This window comes from Panthera pardus, unplaced genomic scaffold, assembly GCF_024362965.1.
Source record: "Panthera pardus isolate Hobbes unplaced genomic scaffold, ASM2436296v1 HiC_scaffold_11, whole genome shotgun sequence".
Classification (NCBI taxonomy): Eukaryota; Metazoa; Chordata; class Mammalia; order Carnivora; family Felidae; genus Panthera; species Panthera pardus.
The window spans coordinates 85,684,327-85,710,553 of NW_026526666.1; the positions used below are offsets into that span (position 1 = coordinate 85,684,327).

Genomic DNA, 26,227 nt, shown 5'->3' on the forward strand with positions numbered 1-26,227 from the left:
GTTCTGTAACCACTGTCTTCTGATTAAAGCTGTTTCTGTATATTGACTGTATTAATTGGACCTCTAGTGGGGCGTGGTTATCAGAAGCTTATCTCTCAATGATTTCACAGCTCCATTGTTGGAACAGGAGTGGAGACTATCCAAAAAACAGTTGGCCATGCTGTTGGCATTTGGAGAGCTAATAGCCTTCAGACATATGTCAATAGGAATTACTACTTGAGTTTTGTGCTTTTTGTTGCAATTTCTATTGCTGCTTTGTTTTTTAAATATACAGTTGAATATTACTTGTTGAGACATCTATATATGTGCAAAATGATAAGTACTTTTTTTGAAATCTGTGGCTTTTTAATCAGTTATGTGTAGGGTAGGGTTTACAGTGATTGTGTACATTTTTTGGGTGAGTTTAGCTTGGGTGCAAGCTAAACAAGAGCCTAAAAAGTATTTATTGTTTATTTAAGTATCATCTAACTCTGTCAATAGAATCTAAACTTGGTGAGGGCGGGGACTTTGCCTTGTTCACTACTCTATTTCTCAGTGACTGGAACAACTTTATGGGTACATAGAAAACTGTGGTTTGCTGAATGAATGAACTAATGGCACATATTAGGAATGATTTGATTGATTTGGCGAAAGAAGTTACTGAGTCCTATAAACTTTTAGGTCAGCAGGCCAACATTTCCTATAATAGAAGTCACTATTGCTGAAAGTAGTTTATGATTTTTAATAAGATACTTTTTAATAACTTAGTATCAGCAACCAGCTAATCAAGTCATTAAACTTCCTAGCAGAGATAGTAAGAGTATATGACTGTTGTTTGTAAGGTCTACCTTTTTACCTCTAGCCCAATTCAGTAAGTGGTCTGAAAATTGTTAAATTTATAAAACCACTTTGTGAGTCAGAGTACTTCCCCCATGTATGTAGAGATCAGACATGAATGAGTTGTACTGCTAACCATTTTTAAGTTAGTAAGAAGGTAGAACAGAATTAAAATAAAGGTAAATAGGAGGAAAAGAGGAGTATATGCTAGAAGGAGGACCAAGGAAAAATTGAGCTGGAAATGGACTTTGCTGGGAGAGTTCGACTTAATAGATTAAGTAAATTACTGATTTTCTTTCCCACCTTAAATCACCTCATGTCCTTCTGTCTGTTTTATTGCAGGGCTGCCTAGCATAACGTACTGGTAATAGAACCTCAGATCCACTCAAAATTCTCTACCCACAGGAGTGATTAAAATCTACTTACAGAGTCATCTAGCCTGTGTATTGGACAGTAATTCCTTGTACTTGCCCTTAGTGGGGAAAAATGGGTCAGACCATAGTAGAGAAGAAAGTGAATATTGGTGAGAAGAAAACTCCATCTATGAGGTTATAAAATCATTTACTTGTTGGGTTTAAGAAGGTAAACTCTTAAGAGTCCTTTAGTTCCCCTGGGGGAAGATGTAGTGTAGAAAAGAAAATCTCCCTGGATAATCAGGAAATTTGATCCCTAGCTCATCCAGTTGGGAGATCACAGTTGCCCTCATGACTACCACTAGTTCCCATGACAGTAGACAAATTATCTTAACTCTTCTTGGTCCCAGGTCTTTATCTGAAAGCTGAGTTGTAGCAGTAGTTGTTCCTTAGACTTTCTCTTCTAATCTCTTCTAGGTTTTCTTCTCAGCAGAGTACCCTTAGGGAAAGGAATAAGAATTCCCTCTGATTTTGATGAATACTCTCAAGTTTCTGCTTCATTTGTTCACCTGCCCTGTTCCTTATGGAGGTTTTCCTGTTAACTTTACCTCTAAAGGACTTTGTTGCTAATGGGATGGAGAGTCAGATAGTCAGGTCTACCTGATGGTAAACCTTTATGGTGTGTGTGGCTGCAGGGGAACCGTGTCTAAGAGTGCTTATGGTAAGTGAGGGAGTGGAGTTCAAGACCAGTACTTCACAGTCTCATTTTCACTGTCCCCCTGAAAAAAGTCACTGTAACAAATACTAATCACTGAAGATTTGATTAAAACCCTGGTGGGATCTGTGATAGAAGAGTATGAAAAACCTAACTCAGATTCCTGTCCCAAGACAGGCAGCCTAAATAGCTTACAGGGTACATTTTTACCTGGAGAGAATAATATGCAATATTTTCCAAGTTTTTCCAGGCTCATTGGTAAAATCATTAAATGCCAAATCATTGTGTTTGTTGATCCACATTAGTAATCCATTATTTGAGTAGAGCCCAAGAAGCAACTCCAGGCATGTTAGAATTTGGGGGATCAGCTCTATTTCTCAAAATAATTATGTTGCATTAGGAAAGGCATAATTTGGGGCAAGTGATAAGAAATATCACAGTATAGGACTTACCTGTGGATTTACCAGAGCTCTTGTTTCTGTTGGCTGTCAATAAGTCACATTGCCAGTGAGTCATTTTTCAATGGCTATTTCAGGAAATAGACTGGAATGATTTGGTTTAGCTTCTGATTCTATTGATATCATTAGTATGAACCAGTACATTATATGTGAATCCTTCTAGGACTTTAATAGGAAGAATTAAAGACTCAAGCTGAAACAGAAAAATGTTTGAGTTGTTTTATTTCTAGTCAAGACTAGAGTAAGGTGTGGCATCCAAAAGAGTAAAATTAGTATTTGTTTCTTTGCCAATGTTCTTTATCTCCTTGTAGATCTTAAAACACAATATACTTTCCATTTCTTCTAGCCTTTTACATGGTATCTTTAATATCTTTTAACATTCTCAATCCTATAGCTTCAAGCACAAATGCCAGCCTGATATCCACTTCATCTACAATGGCTAATATTCCAACAGCAGCAGTTTCCAGCATCTCAAACCAGGTACTGTGCTAATCATCCTGTTTGATATGGTTCTTCAAGCTTGCTCTTCTCTCCATGGTCAATTTGCCAACCTAAGAAACAACCAGAACTAGGACACTGGATGGTTTCTCAGACTGCCATCCGTTTCTCTCATTACTGTGCTAAGCCTCTGAATGATATGGTTCTATCTACTCCTTTACTTACTACATGTGTCTGCCTCCTACCCAATTCCTACTAGAATGGAAGCTTCATGGGGATAGGGATTTATTTTTCAGTTTTGTTCACTCATACATACCCAAAGTTCAGAAAAATGCCTGGTACTCACATTAAAGACACATAATAAATATTTATGAAATGCATGTTCCTTCTACATTTTTATTTAGCCATTCATTCCTTTGTGAATTCCTTATGGTCTGGTCTCAGTCACTGTTCTATTAACTCTTTATGTTTAGATCACTGGCAATATTTTCAGTGTTTTAGGGTTTTTTGTTTTTGTTACGTTTTTATTTGTTTTCTCTGTAGCAATGAATCTTTTCTCCATGAATCTCTTTTTCTGGCCGTAATTAACATGACTATTCTGGTTCATCTTTCTACATTTGACTGTTCCTGCATTTGTTCATTCTTATAGTTCACAAATTACTGAGTTTCTGCTATACATCAGTGTACCATTTATCTCTCTTTCTTTCATAGGTTTTCTTTTTGATCTTGTTTTCTCTACATAGACTGTAGACAGTCTTTGTAGTTTTCCACATGCTTATTATTCCATCCCCAGAAATGTTTTACCACATTCACAATGTCCATTTACTATTTCTGAAATGAACATTCTAGTACTGACCTCGTGATATCTACAAGCTTCCTGCTGATTGATGGACATATTTTTCTTTAATGTCCTGCTATTTCCCTAAGTTCATCATAGCAAAAACCAGACTTTCATTCTACTGTTTTTGTCTCCTTGTCCTCTAAAAAAGTAAAACCACTTTTCCCTATGACTTCTCAATTATCAATGAGACCATTTTTAAATAAACCTAGGCCTCAAACCAGACCAGTTTTCAGTTTTTTTTCCCTCACCAATTCCCAATCCAACCGTTTCGTTTTAGTTTTTCCCCTTTAATCCTGAATTACCATAGTTAATTTTTCATCTGATCTCCAGTTTTTCCCTCTACCTATCCATTTTCTAAAATGCTAATTGGCTGGCTCAGTTGGTGGAGCGTGCAGCTCTTGTTCTCAGGATCATGAGTTTGAGCCCCCATGTTACTAAAAAAAAATTTAAAAAAAAAAGATTTTAAAACACAATCTGATTAATTTTCTCAGAAGTCCACTTTTATCCCATCAGTCACCTGCCCAGAATCTTTTTTTTTATTAAAAAAAATTTTTTTAATGTTTATTTATTTTTGAAAGAGACAGCATGAGCAGGGGAAGGGCAGAGAGAGGGAGAGACACAGAATCTGAAGCAGGCTCCAGGCTCTGAGCTGTCAGCACAGAGCTGGATGTGGGGCTTGAACTTGTGAACCACAAGATCACGAGCTGGGCAGAAGTCAGATGCTTAACTGACTGAGCCACCCAGGCAACCCCCGCCCCAGAATCTTTTTGTATTTTTATTTGTTGGTTTGAGTTTGATAGTCCCTATCTCCTGCCCCCACACAAACTATACACCATCGCCCAAAGAATCCAAGTCACATTCGTGGCCTTGCATAATTCATTCAAACCTTTGTTTCAACCAGACTCAGCAACTCTGGTCCCTTAAAACCTTTTCAGGGCTTATTCATCCTCTTATTCCCTCCATCTGTTTATTTCAAAAAGGCTCTCTGACTACCAGTCTGCAGTGATAGTTGTCTTCCTCTGTACCTCACTCCTTTGACATATAATTTATTGCCAATTTGTTGGAATTTTTTTTGTCTTCTCCTGCTAGATTTTTAACTCCCTTGAGTTCAGCCAGTACAACTTACTTTTTCCTTTTTTTTTTTTTAAGCATATTTATTTATTTATTTTGAGAGAGAGAGTGCACATTGTGGGGGAGGAGCAGAGAGAGAATCCCAAGCCAGTGCACGTTGTCAGCACAGAGCCTGACGTGGGGCTCAATCTCACAAATTGTGAGATCATGACCTGAGCTGAAATCAGGAGTCAGATGCTTAACTGACTGAGCCACCCAGGTGCCCCCAACTTACTCTTTTCTTGAATGTTGCATTCTCCCGCTCATACATGGACACACATACTGAGTTGTATTTGGTTTATGATAGATGCTCAGTACTACTTATAATTGGTCTGGTTGATTAGCTTCTTCCTACTTATTACTAACATCAGTATCAGTGGAAATTTTTTAAGGTATATATTTGAGCTAAACATCATATGCATTTTTTTGTACAGTTTTATTAAGGTATAATTGATGTATAATAATCTGCATGGATTTAAATTTATAGTTTGATAAATTTTGACATGTATGTGCTCATGAAACAATAAAAAATTCCCTCCAAATATTTTAAAGAAACTTCATATTTAAAGAAAACTTGATTATTTTAAAAAGAAAGAGAGATACTCAATTTTAAACTAGGAAACCTTAATGAGAGTTATGTAGGATAATGTACTTTTTTGTTTAAGCTCATCCGTTCTTAGAAAGCACTAGCATATAGCGGAGTTGTTTATAAACTTCCTAAAGAGTAGAATCTTCCAAAGTTCTGTGAAAAAATTTACACAGAAATTCGGTACCTAAAATAGAAAAAAAAAAAAAAAGAAAGAAAGCTGTTGAAGTAGAAAAAAAGACATTGTGTGTAGAGTTCATGGGACCCTTCACTTTCATCCTTCCGGTCATTCCAAAGACAGCCCCTGAAGTATCTCCTCTTGACTCTTAGGTTTCCACAGAATGCATTTTGGAAATCAGTGATTTAGATGGAAGCTATAGATGGGTAAATGAGATGTCAAATTAATTGTTTTAGGAAAATGATTATGAAGAAGAGGATCATGAAAGTCTCTTGTGTTGAAATCAACTTTTGCTTTAAGAGTCTTGTTTTCCTCCCTTACTCCCTTTGGTCTACAGGACTATCCTACCTATACTATCCTTGGTCAGAGTCAGTACCAGACGTGCTACCCCAGCTCCAGCTTTGGAGTCACAGGCCAGACTAACAGTGATGCTGAGAGTACCACAATAGCGGCAGCCACATACCAGACCGAGAAGCCTAGTGTCATGGTACCCGCACCTACAGCACAGAGACTTTCTTCTGGTAAGCGCCATCACTCTAAAAACTTTGGCTGAAGGGCACTTCATTCAGGAGATGATAGTGAAGTTCATTTTGTTGTGGTCTAAGTCACTGTTACTGTGCTTTTGGCTTTCCCTCTCCGGTGAGGAGTATTTAAACATTGGAACCCGACCATGTGATGAGTCATTGGCAGGCTGATGTAATACCTGATGCTATGAATAGAAAAGTACCAAGAATGAAAAGACTATTTGTGACTCCCACTCCACCCTTTAGCTTTAATGTGCTTGTGACCAGGAACTTTAGAATCTTGGCACATTTTGTAAAAGGTGGAAGACTCCAGTTTTACCTATGCATATTTTGGACACCTGCCGAGGCCTCAGAGCAGTAGTTCTTAACTTTTTCTGTGTCATAGATCTCCAAGATTCTAAAGAAAGCTATGGTCTTTTCCCCCTCGGAGAAATACATAAAATTTAACCTACAAATTTAAACCTTTACATTTAGGTTTGAAATGTATCAATGAATTATGATGTCCAGGTTAAAACAAAAAACCCTGACATAAAGGCTTTATACTAAGCACATTAGTAAACATATGTATATGCTTCTTATTTGTCTCTATCTTTCAGGAAAATTTGGTGGTTGGCTGTCACATCACATAACAGGAGGAAGGACTGTTTATTGTTTTAACACTGATGCATTTTGAAAAACAGGGCTCTCTATCAGCTAAAGCAGTTTTCTGTGCACCTTGCATTCACCAGTCTTCTAACTAAATAGACGTACAGATGGTCACTGCTTCAGACTTAATGACTGAAATAATTACATGTGTTGATGCCTTAGTTTTGAATTCATATCTCTAAATATCTTTGTTCTTCATAATGATTTTAACTTTTTAATAATGGAGAATTTCAAACCCTAGAAGTTGTCAGAATAGTATAATGAATCCCTTATGTATCCATCATCCATCTTCAACATTAACAACTCATATTTCAGCTACATCCAATTCTCTCCCCAAATTCCGGGCATCATATGTCTAAAAGATAAATAAATATTTGTTAGCATAACCACAATGACAATTATCCCATCTAAAATAATTCAATAGTAATTCCTTAGTATCATAAAATCCTAAAAGGTATTATTTCTAGTGTTTTCATAAATGTTAGTTTTATTTTTCCTTTACGGTTTATTTAAATTAGGATCAAAGTAAGTCCCATACATTGGGATTGGTGGATGTATATTTTATGTCTCTTTTAACTTATAAATTCCCCTTTTTTTGTTCCCCAATATACTGTATTTGTGAAGAAACTGGACTGTTTATCTCATGCCATTTCCCAGTCTAAATTTTACTGATTATATCTGTATAAGGTAGTTCAACATGTCCTGCTGCCTTCTGTATTTTATTTTAAATTGGTAAACACATCTGGAGTCCTGGTTTTCAACTAAAGGGGATTTTTTTGTGCCACGCTCCCCTCCCCCATTCACCTAAGACATTTGGCAATGTGTGGAAACATTTTTGGTTGTCTTGTGGGTGGGGAGTGCTACTGGCATCTCGTGGATAGAGGCCAAGGGTACTGCTTAACCACGCATCCTGCAAAGCACAGGACATCTACTCAACAAAAATTATCTGGCCCAAAATGTCAGTTGTGCCAACTTGAGAAACTCTGATTTAAAAAACTTGAGAAACAGGTTCAATTTTTTTGGCAAAACAGCTTTATAACTGTGTTCTTCCATTGGGAGACAGGTATACTAATTATAACTCCCCTCTGTGATGTTAGAAGCTGTTGATGTTCCATGTTGATTTAGGTCTACATTCCTAAATAGCTTAGGTAAAGTTTGGTTTTCCAACCTTTTATCCCTGCAATATGATTCTTAAGGACAGAAAACATGCTGACTATCTATCTTCCTGTTCTGGTTCTTATAGCCTGTGACTACTGGCCATATGTCTCGGATTTCCTTTCCAGGAGACCCTTCGACAAGCCCGGCTTTGTCCCAGACTACACCAAATAAAGACGCTGATGATCAGTCCAGAAAAAACATGACTGGCAAGAACCGGGGCAAAAGGAAAGCTGATGCCAGCTCTTCCCAGGACAGTGAATTGGAAGTATGGGAAGAAATTCATTTGAGTTACCTACTTTTTTCTCATTTTTTAAGTTTATCAAACATACATATCTGAAACTCGTGGAGGTACTGTAGTTCTTTGTTGTATGCCCCTTGATTCCCGGGCAAAAGAAACGAAATTGGCCAAGTGAAAAGAGAAATGTAAAAACATTTGTTTGTGCCCATAACTCACTGTATTACTTTCAGATGCATTTCACCAAAGTGTCAAAAAAGCTTTTTAGAATTTAGGTAGCTGGGTAACTTTTTAAGAGAAAGAACAAACTCTTCTCTATGTTCCAGAGAATAGAAGGAACAGTTCCATCATATTCAGAAAGCAGAGGGTGCCACAAATAATCTCATACTGTTCTCCATTTAAAAATCTGAAAGTAAAATGAAAGGGTGAGAGTGCTTTAGGCCAAGCCTCTGTGAGACATGCGACCAGATCTCCTAACTTATTAATGAGACTGGCACTCATGTATTTTGTGGTTAAGCACACATAATAAGAATTTATTATGGGCATACATTTGGCTTCATTATTTAAAAGATTAGAAAATCATACAAAACACTAATAATAGTGGATTTTTTATGTTCTTCTGTTTTCATTTTCGATTTTTCTGTAATATGATCATTTAATGGGGCAGGGGTTGCTGTATTTAAAAATGAGTGCATTGGGGTGCCTGACTGGCTCAGTAGGAAGAGCATTGGACTCTTGATCTCAGGGTTGTGAGTTCAAGCCCCACATTGGGTGTAGAGATTACTTTAAAAAAAAAATCTTAAAAAAAAGATTATTGCGGTGCCCGGGTGACTCAGTTTGTTAAGCATCCAACTTTTGATTTTGGCTCAGGTCATGATCTCGAGGTCCATGACATCAAGCCCCACGTCGGGCTCCATGCTGACAGCTCAGAACCTGCTTGGGGTTCTCTCTTTCCGCTCTGTCACCCCACCCCACTTGTGCACTCACTCTCTCTCAAAATAAACATTAAAAAAAAATGAGATCATTGATAGGTGTTAAGACATAACTAAATTGAGGCTGTGTTTGGGGACTCTCTTTCCCTTTGTTCCTAAAAAGAAAAGTAAGAAAGAAAATCTAAAGTCCTATACACTTATTGGGGAAAACTGAGAATTCACTTAGTTTTTTTAACTGTGGTAAAAATGTACATAACATAAAAGTTACCATTTTAACCACTTTTAAGTGTACAACTCAGTGACATTAAGTATATTCACAATGTTTGTTACCACTATCTATTTTCAGAACTTTTTCATAATTCCAATCAAAAACTCTGCACACATTAATCATTCTCTCCTCCCACTAACTAGTCCCTAGTAACTTCTGTTTTACTTTCCGTTTCTATGAATTTGCATATTCTAGATATCTCATATAAATGGAATGATAGCAGTATCTACCCTTTTGTGTCAGGCTTACTTTACTTAGCATAATGTTTTCAAGGTTCATCTATGTTATAGCATGTATTGGAACTTCATTTTGGGAGTGCCTGGGTGGCTCAGTCGGTTAAGTGTCCGACTCTTGGTTTCAGCTCAGGTCATGACCTCAGGGTTCATGAGTTCAAGCCCCTCATCGGGCTCTGTGTTGACAGTGTGGAGTCTCCTTGGAATTCTCTCTCCCCCCTCTCTCTCTCTGCCCCTCCCCTGCTCGCTCTCTCTCTCAAAAATAAATAAAGTTAAAAAAAAATCTTAAAACAGAAAAAAAAGAACTTGATTTCTTTTTATGGCTGAATAATATTCCATTGTATGTATATACCATATTTTGTTTACCCATTCATTTGTTGATGGACACTAGTAGTTTTTCATCTTCAAGTTATTGTGAATAATGCTGCTATGAAGATTGCCATCCAGATATCTCTAAGTCTTTCTTTTCAGTTATTTTTCCATATCCTCACCAACACCTGTTATTTCCTTTTTTTTTTTTTTTTTGGTTAATAATAGCGATCCTGGGGCGCCTGAATCTCACGGTTCGTGAGTTCAAGCCCCGCGTTGGGCTCTGTGCTGACAGCTCAGAGCCTGGAGCCTCCTTCAGATTCTGTGTCTCCCTCTGTCTGCCCCTCCACTGCTTGCACTCTGTCTCTCGCATTGTCTCAAAAATAAATAAACGTTAAAAAAAAATTTTTTTTAAATAATAGTGATCCTAATGGATATGAAGTAGTAACTCATTGTGGTTTGTTGTTTTTTTTTTTACATTTCCTTAACGACTAATAATGTTGAACATCTGTATTTATTGGCTATTTGTATTATTTTCTTTGGAGAAATAACTGTTCAAATCCTTTGCCCAGTTTTTGATTTAGGGTGTTTGGTATTTTGTTGTTGACTTTTAGGAATTCTTTATATGTTCTAGATACTAATCACTTATCAAATATATGATCTGCAAAATATTTTCTTCTATTCTGTGGGTTCTTTTTACTCTCTATCTGATAGTATTCTTTGATGCATAAAAGTTTTACATTTTGATGAAGTCCTATTTTTTTTTAATGTTTTTTAATGTTTATTTTTGAGAGAGAGAGACAGAGTGCGAGCAGGGGAGGGGCAGAGAGAGAAAGACACAGAATCTGAAGCAGGCTCCAGGCTCTGAGCTGTCAGCACACAGCCCGGTGGGGCTCGAACACATGAACCGTGAGATCATGACCTGAGCTGAGGTCAGACTCAACTGACTGAGCCACCCAGGTGCCGCTAAGTCCTATATATTTTTGTTTGTTTGTTTGTGCTTTTAATGTTAAAAATGCAAGGTTATGAAGATATTTACCTATGTTTTCTTCTAAGAATTTCTTTTAGTTTGTAAGTTTAATAAATTTAGGTCTTTAATTCATACTGAGTTAAGTTTTTCTTCATATTGAATTAATTTTTGTGTATGGTGTAAAGTAAGGGTCTAATTTCATTCTTTTGCATATGGATAGCCAATTTTCCTAGCACCTGTTGTTGGAAATACTTTCCTGTCCCCGTTGAATGGTTTTAGTATCCTTGTCAAAAATTGACCATATATATAAGGCTTTATTTCTAAGCTATCTTGTCTTTTTGAATGATCTATGTGTCTATCCTTATGCAAATACCACATTGTATTGGTTACTGTAGCTTTATAATAAGTTTTGAAATCAGGAAGTGTGAATCTTCCAACTTTGTTCTTTTTCAAGATTATTTTGGCTATTTAGGGTACCTTGAGATTCCATATGAATTTTTGGATGAGTTTTTCTATTTCTTTAAAAAGCACTGTTAGCAGGGGGCACCTGGGTGGCTCAGTCAGTTGAGTGTCTCACCCTTGAATTTGGCTCAGGTCATGATCTTGTGGTTCATGGGCTCGAGCCCTGCTTAGGGCTTAGGATTCTGCGTCTCCCTCTGTCTCTGCCCTTTTCTTGCTCTCGTGCACATGTGTGCACATGCACACACACGCACACACTCTCAAACATGAAAAGAAATTGTAAAAAGCACTGTTGGGATTTTGATAGGGATTGTGTTGAATTTGTAAATCACTTTGGGTAGGAATGTTATTTTAACATTGTTAAGTCTTTCATCCATGAACACGAGTTGTCTTTCCATTTATTTAGGTCTAATTTCCTTTAGCAGTGTTTTATATAAATTTTCAGTGTACAAGTCTTTCACCTCCTCAGTTAAATTTATTCTTAAGGATTTTATTAGTTTTGATGCTATTGTAAATGGAATTGTTTTTTAAATTTCTTTGAGAATTATTCATTGCATGTATATAGAAGTACACCTCATTGCTGAGTTCATTTTTTAGCTCTTTCAATTTTTTATGGGTTCTTTAGGGTTTTCTGCCTATAAGATTGTGTCATTTGTGAACAGAGATCATTTTACTTTTTCCTTTCCAATTTGGGTTCCTTTTTTCCCCATTTCTTGCCAAATTATTCTGGCTAGGATTTCTAGTACTATGTTGAATAGAAGTGGTGAAAACAGGCATACTTGTCCTATTCCTGATCTCAGGGGTAATGCTTCCAGTCTTCAACCATTGAGTAAGATATTAGTTCTGTGTTTTTCATATACAGTCTTTATTATGTGAAGAAATTCACTTCTATTCCTAGTTTATTAGATGTTTTTTTTTTATCATGGAAGTGTTGAATTTTGTCAGATGCTTTTCCTGCATCAGTTGAGATGACCATTGGAGTTCTTTTTCCTCTGTTTTCTTAAGGTAGCATATTACATTAATTAATTTTTTTATGTTGATCCATCCATGCATTCTAAGAACAAATCCCACATGGTCATGATGTATAATGCTTTCAGTATGCTGCTGAATTTTGTTAGTATTTTGTGCAGAATTTTTGCATCAATGTTCGTAAGAAATATTGGTCTGCAGTTTTCTTACAGTATCTTTATCTGACTTCAGTATCAGGGTAATGCTGGCTTCATAGACTGATTTAGGAAGTGTTCCTTCCTCTTTGACTTTTTGGAAGAGTTAAAGAAGGATTGGTGTTAAATATTCTTTAAATATTTGGTAGACTTTACCAGTGAAACTATCTGGTCTTGGGCTTTTCTTTCTTGGTATCTTTTTGATTACTGATTTCAACCTCCTTACCAGTAAGTTAAGGGTCTATTCAGATTTTCCATTTCTTCTTGAGTCAGTTTTGGCATTTTGTGTATTTCTAGTAAGTTGTCCATTTCTATCTAGGTTATTTGTTGGTGTACAACTGTTCATCATATTCTCATATTTCTTTTTATTTCTGTAAAGTTGATAATAACATCCCTACTTTCATTTCTGATTTTACTAATTTGAGTCTTCTTTTTTTTTCTTCGTTAATCTAACTAAAAGTTGTCAATTTTGTAGATCTTTTCAAAGAAAGGACTTTTGGTTTTATTGGTTTTTCTGTTATTATTCTGCTTTCTGATTTATTTATCTCCATTCTAACCTTTAGTATTTCCTTCCTTCTGCTGGCTCTTAATTTGTACAGTTATGTTATTGAATGAGATCTTACTTCTTTTTTAAGGCATGCATTTACAGCTGTGAATTCCCCTCTCCACACTGCTTTCACTGCAGCTTATAAATTTTGGTATGTTGTGTTTTAATTTTCATTCATCTCAGCATAATTTCACTGGGAATTTTTTCTTTGATCCATTGGTTTAAGATTGTGTTGTTTAATTTTCACATATTTGTGAATTTTTTTTAGCTTTTTGTTAGTGATTTCTTGTCTCATTCCATTGTGATTAGAAAAGATGCTCACTCATTATTTTTTATGTTTTCCTTCCTCAGCGGGTATTTCTGTGGGACTTGGATGAAACCATCATCATATTTCACTCTCTTCTTACTGGATCCTATGCCCAGAAGTATGGAAAGGTAATTTAAGTCTTTCTTCATTTATTGTAATTGCCCTTCCCCTCACTATATGGGCAGATAACCAAGGTCACTTTCTCTGCCACCCCCAACTTACCCTGTTCACCTTTCACTTTCCATGTAAAACTTTTCCTGATGGCTTGTACCAGGCAGGCTACGTGGTCAGGCAGAGTTGATAAAGCTGGGGACTAGACCTAGAACCAGTCCTGAAAGCTGACGTTGTTCAAGAGTACTATTTTATAAAGACTAAGTTATGGGAATGAAGCTCAAAACAGAGTGGAGTCTCAGGATTATATATTCTAAAGACTGATCTTTTAACCTTTACATCACTTTTAACAGCCCAAACTAAGCATTTTATTTAGCTGCGTGTAAGCCAGATATGTAAATTTAAAATATATAAAAGTATAAAATATTTTTCTAAAATAGATTATATGCCTTCTTAAACTAAATATATCAAGCAGAAGTTAACTTATTTAGTCATCAGTATAAACATCAGTGTTTTGTTTTGTTTTGTTTTGTTTTTAAACATCAGTTTTAATAGAGGGATAAACTGTGTATTTCTACACTGAATTATCTCCAGACTTCTGTTTTTCAGTTTCTATGAATAAATTTTACGAAAATATTTGCTTCCTTTGCTCTCTTACTGTTCCCATTTATCTTATTGTCATTAATGTTTCTGTTAGAAGTACCTTCCACAGGCTTTTATTATCTAGGCTAGTTAGCTAATATGAACTCATACACTGTGGTTATAAAAATATGTAAAATAAGAGCCTCTAAGTGAAAGCCTTTCACTTACAGCCTCTAAGTGAAAACCTGATTGTTCACTTTAATTTTTTTTTTTTTTTTAATAGAATTTGTTGTCAGATTGGCTAACATACAGTGTGTAAAGTGTGCTCTTGGTTTTTGGGGTAGATTCCCATGGTTCATCGTTTACATACAAGACCCAGTGCTCATCCCAACAAGTGCCCTCCTCAATGCCCATCACCCATTTTCCCCTCTCCCCCACTCCCCCCCACTCCATCAACCCTCAATTTGTTCTCTGTATTTAAGAGTCTCTTATGGTTTGCCTCCCTCCCTGTCTGTTTGTAACTATTTTTTTCTCCTTCCCTTCCCCCGTGGTCTTCTGTTAAGTTTCTCAAGGTCCACATATGAGTGAAAACGTGGTATCTGTCTTTCTCTGACGGATTTAGTTCACTTAGCATAATACCTTCCAGTTCTTGATGGTTCACTTTAAAGCTAAATATATTGGTTTTCCTACAAATATTTTGGCTTCTCAAGCTTTCTTATTTCCTGGCTATTGAGATTGTCAGAAAACTGACTTCTGGTATTATACTGTATAGGCATGTGTGTGGTGGGGAGGCAGAAGAGAGATAATGGGTGTTGCAATAGTAATATTTTAGCAATAGATAGCATTTCTCACAAAATAGGAAATTTCTACACAGATTGTTGTTGTTTTTTTTAAGTGGGTTTAGTTTTCTAAAAACGAAGTCCTAAAATTTTTAACTTTCCACAATCCCAGATTCTTGTAACTGTGAATGGAATTGCATCAGTAATAGCTAGTGGGCCTGTGTTGTTTTGGCCTTGACCCAGAATAACTCTGAAATATTTAAAGATTGGAACCAGTGCTGTTAGTACCAAGTCAAACAGATTTTTCACTTACTGCCTTCCAGGACCCAACAGTAGTGATTGGCTCAGGTTTAACAATGGAGGAAATGATTTTTGAAGTGGCTGATACACATCTATTTTTCAATGACTTAGAGGTAAGCGTTTTAAATTGTTTCTGTACTTCAGTAAAACATTTTGTTTGTTCCATAGCTATTTATTGAGCCAAGCTTACTGTTTTTAGAGGAAATGTGGTGAGACAGGGTGGTTGTGGAGAGGTCAGCTGGCCACTTAGGCATACATAGTCTTATAAGAACAGTGCCTTGGCTATGTCACCAGTCTTGGTACTGGCCCTCAATTTTATTGGCTCAAAAATTTGATTTTTGTTAGCCTATTTGGAAGTGATCTAGATCTAGGGGAAATGTCAGCCCATCAGGCAAAAACAGTGAAATGTAAACCAACGTTCCTACTTATTCACCTATCTTAAATAATATATACAAGGTGGGTTTGATTCTTTGTACTCTTAATTATATTTTGACTATTTTTTGGTTTTACCTTCTTAAAATAAAATCTCTTGATTTGTCAGATCTGTGAATGGCTGCTCTACTAACTCATTATAATTTATACATGCTTATTATCCATGTGTACATTAACCTTGATGTCCAGAATCATTTTATAGTTAGATGCAAGGAAAACCAGTAACACTGAGAGCTTCTTGGTGAATATTTTTGGCTTTGACATTTAAGTTCACCTTTGAGGTAACCGTGGTGTAGTAGAAACAGCACAAGACTGGGAAGTCAGAAGACCAGAGAGTGAGTTCCAGGTTAGGAAAGTTATCTCCGCATTCTGGGCTTCAGTTAAACAGTGATCCTACACCAGAAACTAATAACAGCTGTTCTACCTGGGGAAGATGTGTTGCTGGGACACAGAGGTTGGAAGGAGCAGACTTGTCACTTTATGTTCTTTTGAGTTTCAAACAGTGTACTATTTATATAACCTAGTTTTTTAAAAACAGTGAAAATTTTTAATTAAAAATAAGATAGTGGGGCACCTGGCTGGCTCAGTCAGAAGAGCATGAAACTCTTGATCTCAGGGTTGTGACTTTGAGCCCCATATGGGGTGTAGAGATTACTTCAATAAAATTAAAAAGAAACTAAAAAAATAAAAAATAAGAGAGCATTTTATAAACACAAAGTAATCCTATTTCTTTTTAAATACAATCTAGTTCTACTCAGTGGACAGTTCTCCAACAAACTGTATTACCAGAGCTCTAAACCCCAGTACTTTTGTCTAAGCTCCACAATGCTTAATCTTCCTCAACTTCACATGTTGATACGTTAGGACATCATAGTTTTTATTCAGCAAACATTTATTGAAAACCTACTTTGTGCCAATAATTATTGCCAAATTGTATTTGTAATGATTTTCTAGACATAGTCCTCACTCAGGACTGAAAGTTCTGTGAAGAATTTGACCTGAATGTGTTCCTGCCCCCCCAGGTCAGTGGTTCTCAACTTTAGGGGGCATAAGAATCACCTGGGGAGCTTGTTAAAAATGAAAATTCTAGGATTTCACTCCCAGAAATTCTGATTCAAGTAGGTCTGGGGTGGACCCAAGAATATGCATTTTTTAAAAACTTCCCCAGGGGATTCTGATGCAGGTGGACATCACAACATTGCCCTAGGTGGTGTCAGAGGAGTGAATCTCTCCGAGTTAGGCAGGGGGTGGCATTTTATGTCAGTAGTAGCACGGGTGTGGTGGAAAGAACCTTGGATTCAAATTAGAAGGCTGAGGCTCTTTTTAGTTTCTTTCTATCACTGGTTCTGTGACCTTGGATCATTCATGTCGCCTCACTTTTAGAACATGAGGAGATTAACTTAGGTGACCACTTCTAATTCGTATGTTTGGATGTACAAGTTTCTGTTTCAGTCGTTCTGTTTTGATACCATACTCTACCAGTATCTCTTTCATCTGCAAAAATTTGTTGGGTACATACCATGTAAGAGCACATGCTACATAGGACCAGACTAGAAGGGTACAAAGGAGGTGTAAGATACGGGTTGTGCCAACAGAGGGCTACAGTGTAATAGAACTTACACTGTAGTCTAGCATAGGACATAGACCTACCTGACAGTGTAAGGGAGCTTGTGTTTATTCCCCTGAGCTATTGTGTTAACTCCATGACTGTTGAGATAAGAGCATACCTGAAGGTTGGGATGGTTAAGGAAAATTTCGTGGACTGTGGGATATGAATTAGGCCTTAAAAGAAGTTGGACAGCAGGGGGTTGAGAGTGATCCTCCACACACAAGAGAGACTATGAGGTATTTCATCATCTGCCGTAATTTGTGGTCTTTTTACAATATGTCATGGTGGTGATAGCGCTTCTACTCCCTGGACTGAAATAGTGTGTGGTTTTATCTTTTAACAGGAGTGTGACCAGGTGCATGTGGAAGATGTGGCTTCTGATGACAATGGCCAAGACTTGAGGTGATAGAAACAGTGATGTCTTAAACATCAGAATGCCTGTACACAATCACTGTCTAGGTTCAGAGGAAAACAAAGATGAGTAAGACATGGCCCTAAAAGTTCTCACGGTCTGGTAGAGGAGACAGAGACAAACAGTTAACGATGGCAGTGTGCAGAGGTGACAGTAGAAAATGTGATGGAGCACAGAAAAGAAAGTAATTCTGGCGTCTGCGGGGAGCAGCTGGTTGCCAACATTGGAGCGGCCTTCTCAGTGCAGAATTTGAGTATGGCCTTGAATGGGGAGCAATGACAGGATGAGGAAAAAGCATTTCAAAGTAAAGGGTGCACTCATTTCTCTTTGGCTAGATTTTCAGTCAGGAGGAGTGTGCTTCCACACTGGTTAGTTTTAGATACAAATAAGCATCAGGAGTTTTACCAAGGAACCTAATTGTGGGGGTCTGCTGGTGTCAGGACTAACCCTATGGGAGGCGATCTTAAAATGTTCTATCAGGGAACACTAAACCAAGCGGGTCTCAGTGGCAAAATGCCTGCTCGGCCTCCTCATATCTCTCTTGGCTGCTGTCTCCTGGCCCAGCAGTCTTGGCTAAGAATAATCCAACAATTTATCTAGCTTATATTTGAAGACCTTAAGAAAAAAAGACCGTCCCATTTTTCATGTTCATTTGTTTTGGTGTTTGTCCCTTTTCAGTAGGCAAAAAGTTCTTTCCTGTGTCTCCTGTAAAATTGTTTCATCCATGAATTTTCAAACATAGAGCAGAGCTGGGCATGCCTCTCCCTGAGGGCCTAATCCTGTAGGGCTGAGAACGAGGTGAAGGTTCCACATCAAGAACAGCATCCAGTCACGCGTGTTGTGCTTGCACAGCCATGGAGCATACCGTTCCTGCCAGATTTCACTGGACTTTTTAGGAAAGAGCCTGGTCTGAAGCAGTTGTGATCCACCTAAACCCTGGTGGTTTTTTTTCCTTTTATACACATGGCTAACCAGTACTTACCGAAATGTCTTGGCAACTTTATTTCCTTAGATATAGAATCTTAACACCTATTGAACTCAGTTTTGACTTTCAGTTGAACCATGTTGTCCCTAATTCTGTCCGTCATTTTGTCAATCTCTACTTAGGAAGTGTTCATCTCTCCCAGCCTGTTTCACTGTATTACTTAACTGTTGCTGTGTAACATGACCCCAAAACTAGTAACCTAAAGTTATAAACATTATCATCTCATAGTTTTTATAGGACAGGAACTTGAAAGTGACTTAGCTGGGTACTTTTGAATCAGGGTGTCTGAAACTAAAATCAAGATATTGGCTGGAGCTAAAATCAACCATCTGAAGGCTTGATTAGAACTGGAGGAGCTGCTCGCGACCTCTCACCTGCGGCTGGTAGTGGGAGACCCCTTTTCCTCACTATCTGTACGCCTCTCCATAGGGCAGTCTGAGTGTTCTCGTGTGACAGCTGATGTCTTTCAGAGCAAGTGATCCAAGAGAGAGCAAGAGAAGCCTAGTCTCTGAGGTCTAACACCCTTGCTTCGACCACATCCTGTTTATATTTAAATGCAGTCCATACCTATAGAGAAAAGAATTAGAAGAGAGCAGTATTAAAGAATTTGAGGACATTTTAAAGTCACCACTATGACCCATGAATTTAATAAACCAGCTAACATCTCTGAAGAATATCTCCATTATATCTTGCAATTATTAGTATTTGGGGTTATTTCCTTCCATTATTTCTTCACATGTTTCTCCACTTTCCATAGTTGCCATCATTTGTGTGTATGTCTGTGTGTGTGTACACAAAAATGTTATATTCCGGGGTTTTGGTGGGGTTTTTTTCACTGTAAGATATGCTGTCATTCATGAAAAGACACTCTAAACCATGACCACCTCTAGGGGAAGTTGGTGCTTGAATGGTTCCTACCTTTTGTTCCCTCTCTCTCCTCCTTTCTTTGATAGCAGTAATAGGGGTGAGGGAGATGACTAATGGAAGATAGATTCTGACACACAGAGATTAAGGGAAAAGGTTCTTAAAGCCTTTAGACTTGATGTCAGATGCCAGGAATAGGACAGAGAATCCCAGGTGGCATTCAGCCAAAAACCTCAGACAATAGCAGTATTAATTTTCATCATCCTGTCTCTCTGCAGCAACTACAGTTTCTCAACAGATGGTTTCAGTGGATCAGGAGGCGGTGGCAGCCATGGTTCCTCTGTGGGTGTCCAAGGAGGTGTGGACTGGATGAGAAAACTGGCTTTCCGCTACCGAAAAGTGAGAGAAATCTACGATAAGCATAAAAGCAATGTGGGTGGTAAGTGTGGCATACGACCAGTCTGATACTCTGTTTCCTTCTGACTTCTTGCATTCTTTTCCAGGCATCCCTTAGAACTCCCTAGCAACTGCCTAGGAATTGGGGCTGCAATAACATTTTAATTTTGTATTAAAAAAATTAAGGTTTGATTGAAACCCTTTGAAGAGGAAGCTTGACATTTCTCATGCACTTCTCTTAGCATTGCTTTGCAAAGTTCTCCTGTTTATTAGACAAATACCTTTTTAAAGGAAATGTGTTCCAGAGATTATGTTTGATGACTTGTTTTATTCTGGACTCACAACTATTGTCAGTACTAACTAATAGGTTGCCATATTTTTTGACTGATTTATCTAACCATCAGAACAAGTCAGGTAGAGGGGCTCCTGGGTGGCTCAGTCAGTTAAACAGCCAACTTTGGCTCAGGTCATGATCTCACGGTTCAGGAGTTTGAGTCCCACGTCGGGCTCTTTGCTGACAGCTCGGAGCTCTGGATTCTGTGTCTCCCTCTGTCAGGTAGAACTAGTGACTACGTTTCTAGTGGATGGAAAACTAGGTCCAGAATTATAGTTGGCAGTGGCCAGGTGTTGGACCTTGGAAATCCTTTCTGCCCAGAAATACCTCAAATATCGGCTGTCACTATGCCTAAAATTCCATTATTTGTAATTAATTAATTAACCATAGGTTGTTCAAATTAGAAGAGACATTTCTCATTTTGCATTTTGCATTGAGAAATGTTTATTATGAGAGTACTGAGGGCAGCTTACCCATAGTCACAGCTGGAATCCAATCTCCTAACTCTTGGTCCAGTGCCCTTTACATTCATGCAGTTCCCACCCACCCCCCCTTTTTTTAAGTGTAAGAGATTTATCTATTTTTTTATTCTTTATTTTTATTTTTGTTTTTTTTAAGTAAGCTCTACACCCAATATGGGGCTTGAACTCACGACCCCAAGATCAAGAGTCGCATGCTTAATGACTGAGGCAGCCAGGCACCCTCATGCAGTTCCTTCTTTAGTGATGTACTCTTATAAGAAAAAAAAATTAAACTGTGAACCATTACCCTCAAAGATCTGCATATACACAAAATGTCGCATGAAGTTTCAGGGATTCCATGCACAGTCTAGTGGTATATTACCCCGGATCAAGAGAGTCCTCCTGCCACACCATGCTGCTTTACATTTTGGTGCAGAAAGTAAAAATAGGACTTCAAAGATAATTTGTTTCATTTCTTTTAGAGCCCTCCAGTACCAGATAAAAATCACAGGCATCTGGGCTTTGGGAATCTAATTTGCTTTTTTTAGATTCCCCTTCTTATGGCCTATTTTTTTATAATGATTCAGAGTTAGTACTTTTTATTTTGACACCTCCATCTTTTTGCTTTTACTCTCTGCAGACATTAGCCTTTCTTTTTGTTAGTTTTCATATACAACCTAAGTATCTGATCCTTTTTTTGCCCAGTGAGTGCCAGGACCTGGTTTTCTGAAGAAAGTGATATGATGCTCTGTGAGAATCCCCTGAGCCTACCCTGGGAAACATATTAAAACTATTGTCTACCTGTATTTTATAAAATAAGAATTAACAAAAGTGCCACATCATATTATTAGTTAAGAGTGTGACATATACACTTATGTGTGGGTCACATACTGGTTTTGTTGTTTTATCAGAGATGTTGAAAGTCCTGTAATTCTAGGCTTGCATTGTGAAACCATCAATCTGAAAACATATTATGCACAGTTCTCACAGAAATGCCTTCCATTTTTATGGAATATTTGTAGTAGAATATAGGATTTCTCTTTCTACCTTCACTATAAGAAAATACAGGGCCAGATTGATTATTTGAATATTGTAATTCAAGTGTCTGATAACATGCTCCCATCAGATCAGTTCTGTTTTGTTCTGTGTTTAATTGTCTGATGTTAATCACTGTTTTAGTCTCTTCTTATCTGGAGTTGTTTCACAAGTAAGTATGTACAAATAAATGATGTTCATAGAGTTGGTTGTTGAACCTGGAATCTCAGGGCTGTGAAAGCACAGTCCCACGGGAGCAGTGCAAGGCAGTGCAAAGACTTCTGAAACCAAAGCCACTGACCTGCTTTGTGATCTTAGGCAACCTCCTTTTCCTCCCCGGGCTTTGGTTTCTTTAGAGAGATTGGAAATGCTGCAGACGCTCCCAACTATAACCTTCATTTTGCCTCCTTTGATTCTTGATATCACGTCTAAAGCAGTGCTCCTCAAAGGATGGTCCACCAGTCTGCAAATTATGTTATTGGGTGGTGATAAAAGAGTGAGCTTGTGGCAGAATTTAATCACAGTGTTTCTTTCAGCTGATTTTGTTGTGGTGGTTGCCCCCCACCCCCCAGCAAAACATTCTGATAAAGTCAAAAAGACCTCTTAATTAAGTAGGCTACTCTAGGGTTTTACCAGGAAGAGAAATCTGTTAGCTCGGTAGAATATTTCAGTGACTCACAGTGTTTCTAAATTGAATTTAGAAGTTGCTTCCTCGGTGTCAGCAAGGATATGTTGTCAAATGATAAATGTGTCTGCTTTTATTCTGAAAGGCCTGCTCAGTCCCCAGAGAAAGGAAGCACTGCAGAGACTGAGAGCAGAAATTGAAGTTTTAACAGATTCCTGGTTAGGAACTGCATTAAAGTCCTTACTTCTCATCCAGTCCAGGTATGGTACTTCTTTTAGTTCTCACCCTCTCTAAGAAACACTCTTTACTACCCCAGTCCGTGATAGGCCACTCTCTAACATACGTTTGGGCTCATGGTAAGAGGAGTTTAAAGGATGCAGGAAAACATGTAGGGTAGGTAAGAGGTAAGGTCATTCTGCGTTAACAGCACACCTTCGAATTTTAAGAGAATATTTATACATGAAAGCCTTTTTCTTTCTCCTTACTTTTTTCTCACAGAATTAAAGCTCAGTGACCAATAATCTCCAGCCAGGAGATGGCCCAGTCACATCAAAGAATCCATGTAGGAGACACATCACATATTCTAGGTACAGGACACTCTGAAGAAATGTACCAAAACCCACTTAGGAAGGCAGGATTCAAAAGGAATATATTAAGCAGTTTAGGGATATTTCAGCTTGAAGCTCAGAATGGGAAATAAATACAGTCAAGTACAGTCTGCACTAATACCCTATTGCTCCCTCCCTCAAAGCAGGAATTCCAGATCTACAACTTAGTAGAGCAAACAGTAAAACTGGCACTGAAGGGTGGGTATTCCTGAAGGTAAAGTACATGTGAAATTAACATGTATTCTGGAATTGGTGCTGCTTTTGTGTAAAAGGCAAAGAGGACTTAAGTCATATCTTATTAAGGGCTGAGTTGCATTCAGATGAAATAGCACTGTGACTATAAGCCTTTTTGCTGGTTTCCTAGCGTGTAGGGTCAGTGACATGGATTGGTGGTTTATTTGCTAACGAGTGCAGTGAGCTAGAATGGTTAGAAGGGAAATGAAGCAAGAATCAAGTTGCTACTCTGTGCCCACTATATATATAGAATCACTGTCCTTTAATATAGGAAATAAATAAACCTGAGATAATTAGACCAGTAACTGAACATGGCCCTGAACAAATATCAGGCCCTTTGAGGTTAGTTTTTACTAATTAGTTCCCAAAGAGAAGGCCCGTTCAAATTCTTGCTCCCAGGTTAGTTTGGTTTCACCTTTTTCTTTTTATTTTTTCTCCCTTCTAGAAAGAATTGTGTGAATGTTCTGATCACTACAACCCAGCTGGTTCCAGCTCTGGCCAAAGTTCTCCTATATGGGCTAGGAGAAATATTTCCTATTGAGAACATCTATAGTGCTACCAAAATTGGTATGGTTCCTATTTTGTTTCTTGTCACTTGCTTTACATAATACTACCTACTTATGATGCACTTAATTATTTACTAACCCCTTAATTAGGCATTTTAGAGAGAGAGAGAGATAGATCTGTAACCCTCACAGCAGTCTTCCTAATACTAGTGATGGGCCAGTTCAGGCTTAACAGCTGTGTAAGCTTGCTCAAGCCTTCATAGCTAGTAAGTTGCATAAACAGGATTCAAATCCAGGTTTGTAGAACTTAAAATTTATCATGTTCTTTCCTTTTATAATAATTGGAAGAACATATAGGTAGCTTAGAAATCTACCTTTTTTTGTGAGAGGGGGAGAGAGCACATGAGTGCATGCTGCCATGGAGGGTAGAAGGGGCAGAGGGGGAGGGAGGGAGGGAGGGAGGGAGGGAGGGAGGAAGGGAGAGAGAGAGAGAGAGAGAGAGAGAGAGAGAGAGAGAGAGAGAGAGAGAGAGAGAAAATATCTTAAGTAGGCTCCATGCCCAGTGTAGAACCTGATGCGTGGCTCATCTCACTGAGATGACCTGAGCCGAAATCAAGAGTCAGATGCTCAACTGACTGAGCCATCCAGGTGCCCCTACAAGTCTCCTTTGCCTCATTCCAAGTTTCTTTTTCTTTTTCACAGAGAGAGTGTTGTAGTAGAGTATAATAGAAAAAGCACTAGATTAAAAATCAAAGGCTAAGCTGCATACTTAAAAATGGTTAAATCTCTCACACCCATTAGGATGGCTGCTGTCAAAAAAAGAAAAATAAGGGAGCCCATGTGGTTCAGTCGGTTGAGTGTCCAACTCTTGATTTTGGCTCAGGTCATAATCTCATGGTTTGCGGGGTTGAGCCCCACATTGGGCTCCACTCTGACAGCACAGAGCCTGCTTGGGATTCTCTCTCTCCCTCTCTCCAGTGTCTCTCAAAATAATACACTTTAAAAGAAAAAAGAAAGAAAAGACAAATAAGGGTGCCTGGCTAGCTCAGTCAGTGGAGCACGTAACTCTTGATCTCGGGGTCGTGACTTCGAGCCCCACGTTGGGCATAGAGTTTACTTAAAAATAAAATTAAAAAGACAAAGAATAAGAAGTGTTGACAAAGATGTGGATAAATTGGAACCCTTCTGCCCTTTTGGTGGGAACATAAAATGTTGAAACTGCTATGGAAAACCATACAGCAGTTCCTCAAAAAAATTAAAGATAGAACTATCATATGATCAGCAATCCCACTTCTGGGTATATATCCAAAATGATTGAATGCAGGTTCTCAAAAAAATATTTGCACACCTGTGTTCATAGTAGCCAAGAGATGGAAGCAGCTCAGATGTCCATCAAATGATTGGCTCGACAAGATGTGGTGTATACGTACAGTGGGGTTTTATTCAGTCATAAAAGGGAAGAAACTCTTGTCACATACAGCCACACGTATCAGCCTTGAAGGCACTCTACTAATGGGGTAAGCCAGTCACAGAAAAACAAATACTTCTTAGAGTAGTCAGATTCATAGAAATAGAAAGTAGAATGGTGATTAACAGGGGCTTGGAGGGGAGGGAAATGGGGAATTGGCTGTTGAATGGGTATAGAATTTCAGCTTTGCACCATGAAAATTTCTAGAGATATATGTTGCACAACAAAGTGAGTATACTTTACTGAAGTGTACATTTAGAAATGGTGAAGATGGCAAATTTTCTGTTACGTGTTTCTTACCACAGTTTTTTGAAAAGGAAAAAAATAGTAATAAGGACTAGAATTCAAGTCCTATCTCTCCCAGTTACTAGTTCTTACCTTAGGCAAATTACTTTATCTCCTGAGCCTCAGTTTTCTTATATAAAATGAGAAACTTCCAGATAGGTTGTGAAATCAAATGAGACTATATGAAGGTACTTTTTAACCCCTAAAAATGTATTCAGTACCAAATATGTGAGACAGTGGGTACTCAGTAAACATCTGCTGAATTAATTAATTGGTGCCAGGTTTATACAAGACCAACTTGTTCTATTAAGAAGGCAGCAGAGGGGCACCTGGGTGGCTCAGTGGGTTAAGTGTCTGACTTCGGCTCAGGTCATGATCTCACAGTTTGTGGGTTCGAGCTCCGCATCAGTCTGCGTGCTGACCGCTTGCTCAGAGCCTGGAGCCTGCTTCAGGTTCGGTGTCTCTTTCTCTCTCTGCCCCTCCCCCGCTCACGCTTTGTCTCACTCTGTTTCTCAAAAATAAATAAATGTAAAAAAATATATTTTTAAATAAAAAAAAGGCAGCAGAATCTCACTCTGCTTCTTGTGTGCTACACATGGTCAGGGAAAGAGGAACATGACAACCCTCTCCTCACCTGTTCAGACTTTCTGCTTACAGCTTCTACTTCCACATTGTACCATTGTACTTCCTGGAGTTTGAAGCTGAGCTGTGGTTATTCATTTTTTTAATCTACTACATGCCTACTGATCAGCTTTCTCCATAAAAAGTAGGTCTGATTTTTTTTTTCTTTTTGTATCCCAGGACCTGTGGAGGTTATAAGCCCACCAAGCCCTTTTGACATTTATTTTTGTTACTTCATTCACCAAATATTTCTTGGTCACCTTTATATGCAAGGCATTTTGCTAGGCGTTGGGGATACAACAGTGATCCAAAAAGACAAAAATCCTTGCCCCTAG

The 26,227-nt window shown here is 38.0% G+C and overlaps 1 protein-coding gene across 2 annotated transcripts in view; it reads left to right on the plus strand.

The window, feature by feature from the left end:
* The window catches only part of EYA3 (EYA transcriptional coactivator and phosphatase 3), a 95,698-nt gene that overhangs the window by 56,812 nt on the left and 12,659 nt on the right, over nt 1–26,227 (plus strand). For both annotated transcript variants that reach the window (XM_019432424.2, XM_019432426.2), the window contains 9 exons: nt 2,737–2,822; nt 5,833–6,016; nt 7,948–8,087; nt 13,290–13,373; nt 15,041–15,130; nt 17,402–17,460; nt 19,598–19,758; nt 22,316–22,430; nt 23,458–23,579. In XM_019432424.2, coding sequence (XP_019287969.1) covers nt 2,737–2,822; nt 5,833–6,016; nt 7,948–8,087; nt 13,290–13,373; nt 15,041–15,130; nt 17,402–17,460; nt 19,598–19,758; nt 22,316–22,430; nt 23,458–23,579 — 1,041 coding nt within the window. The remainder of the gene's footprint in view (nt 1–2,736; nt 2,823–5,832; nt 6,017–7,947; nt 8,088–13,289; nt 13,374–15,040; nt 15,131–17,401; nt 17,461–19,597; nt 19,759–22,315; nt 22,431–23,457; nt 23,580–26,227) is intronic.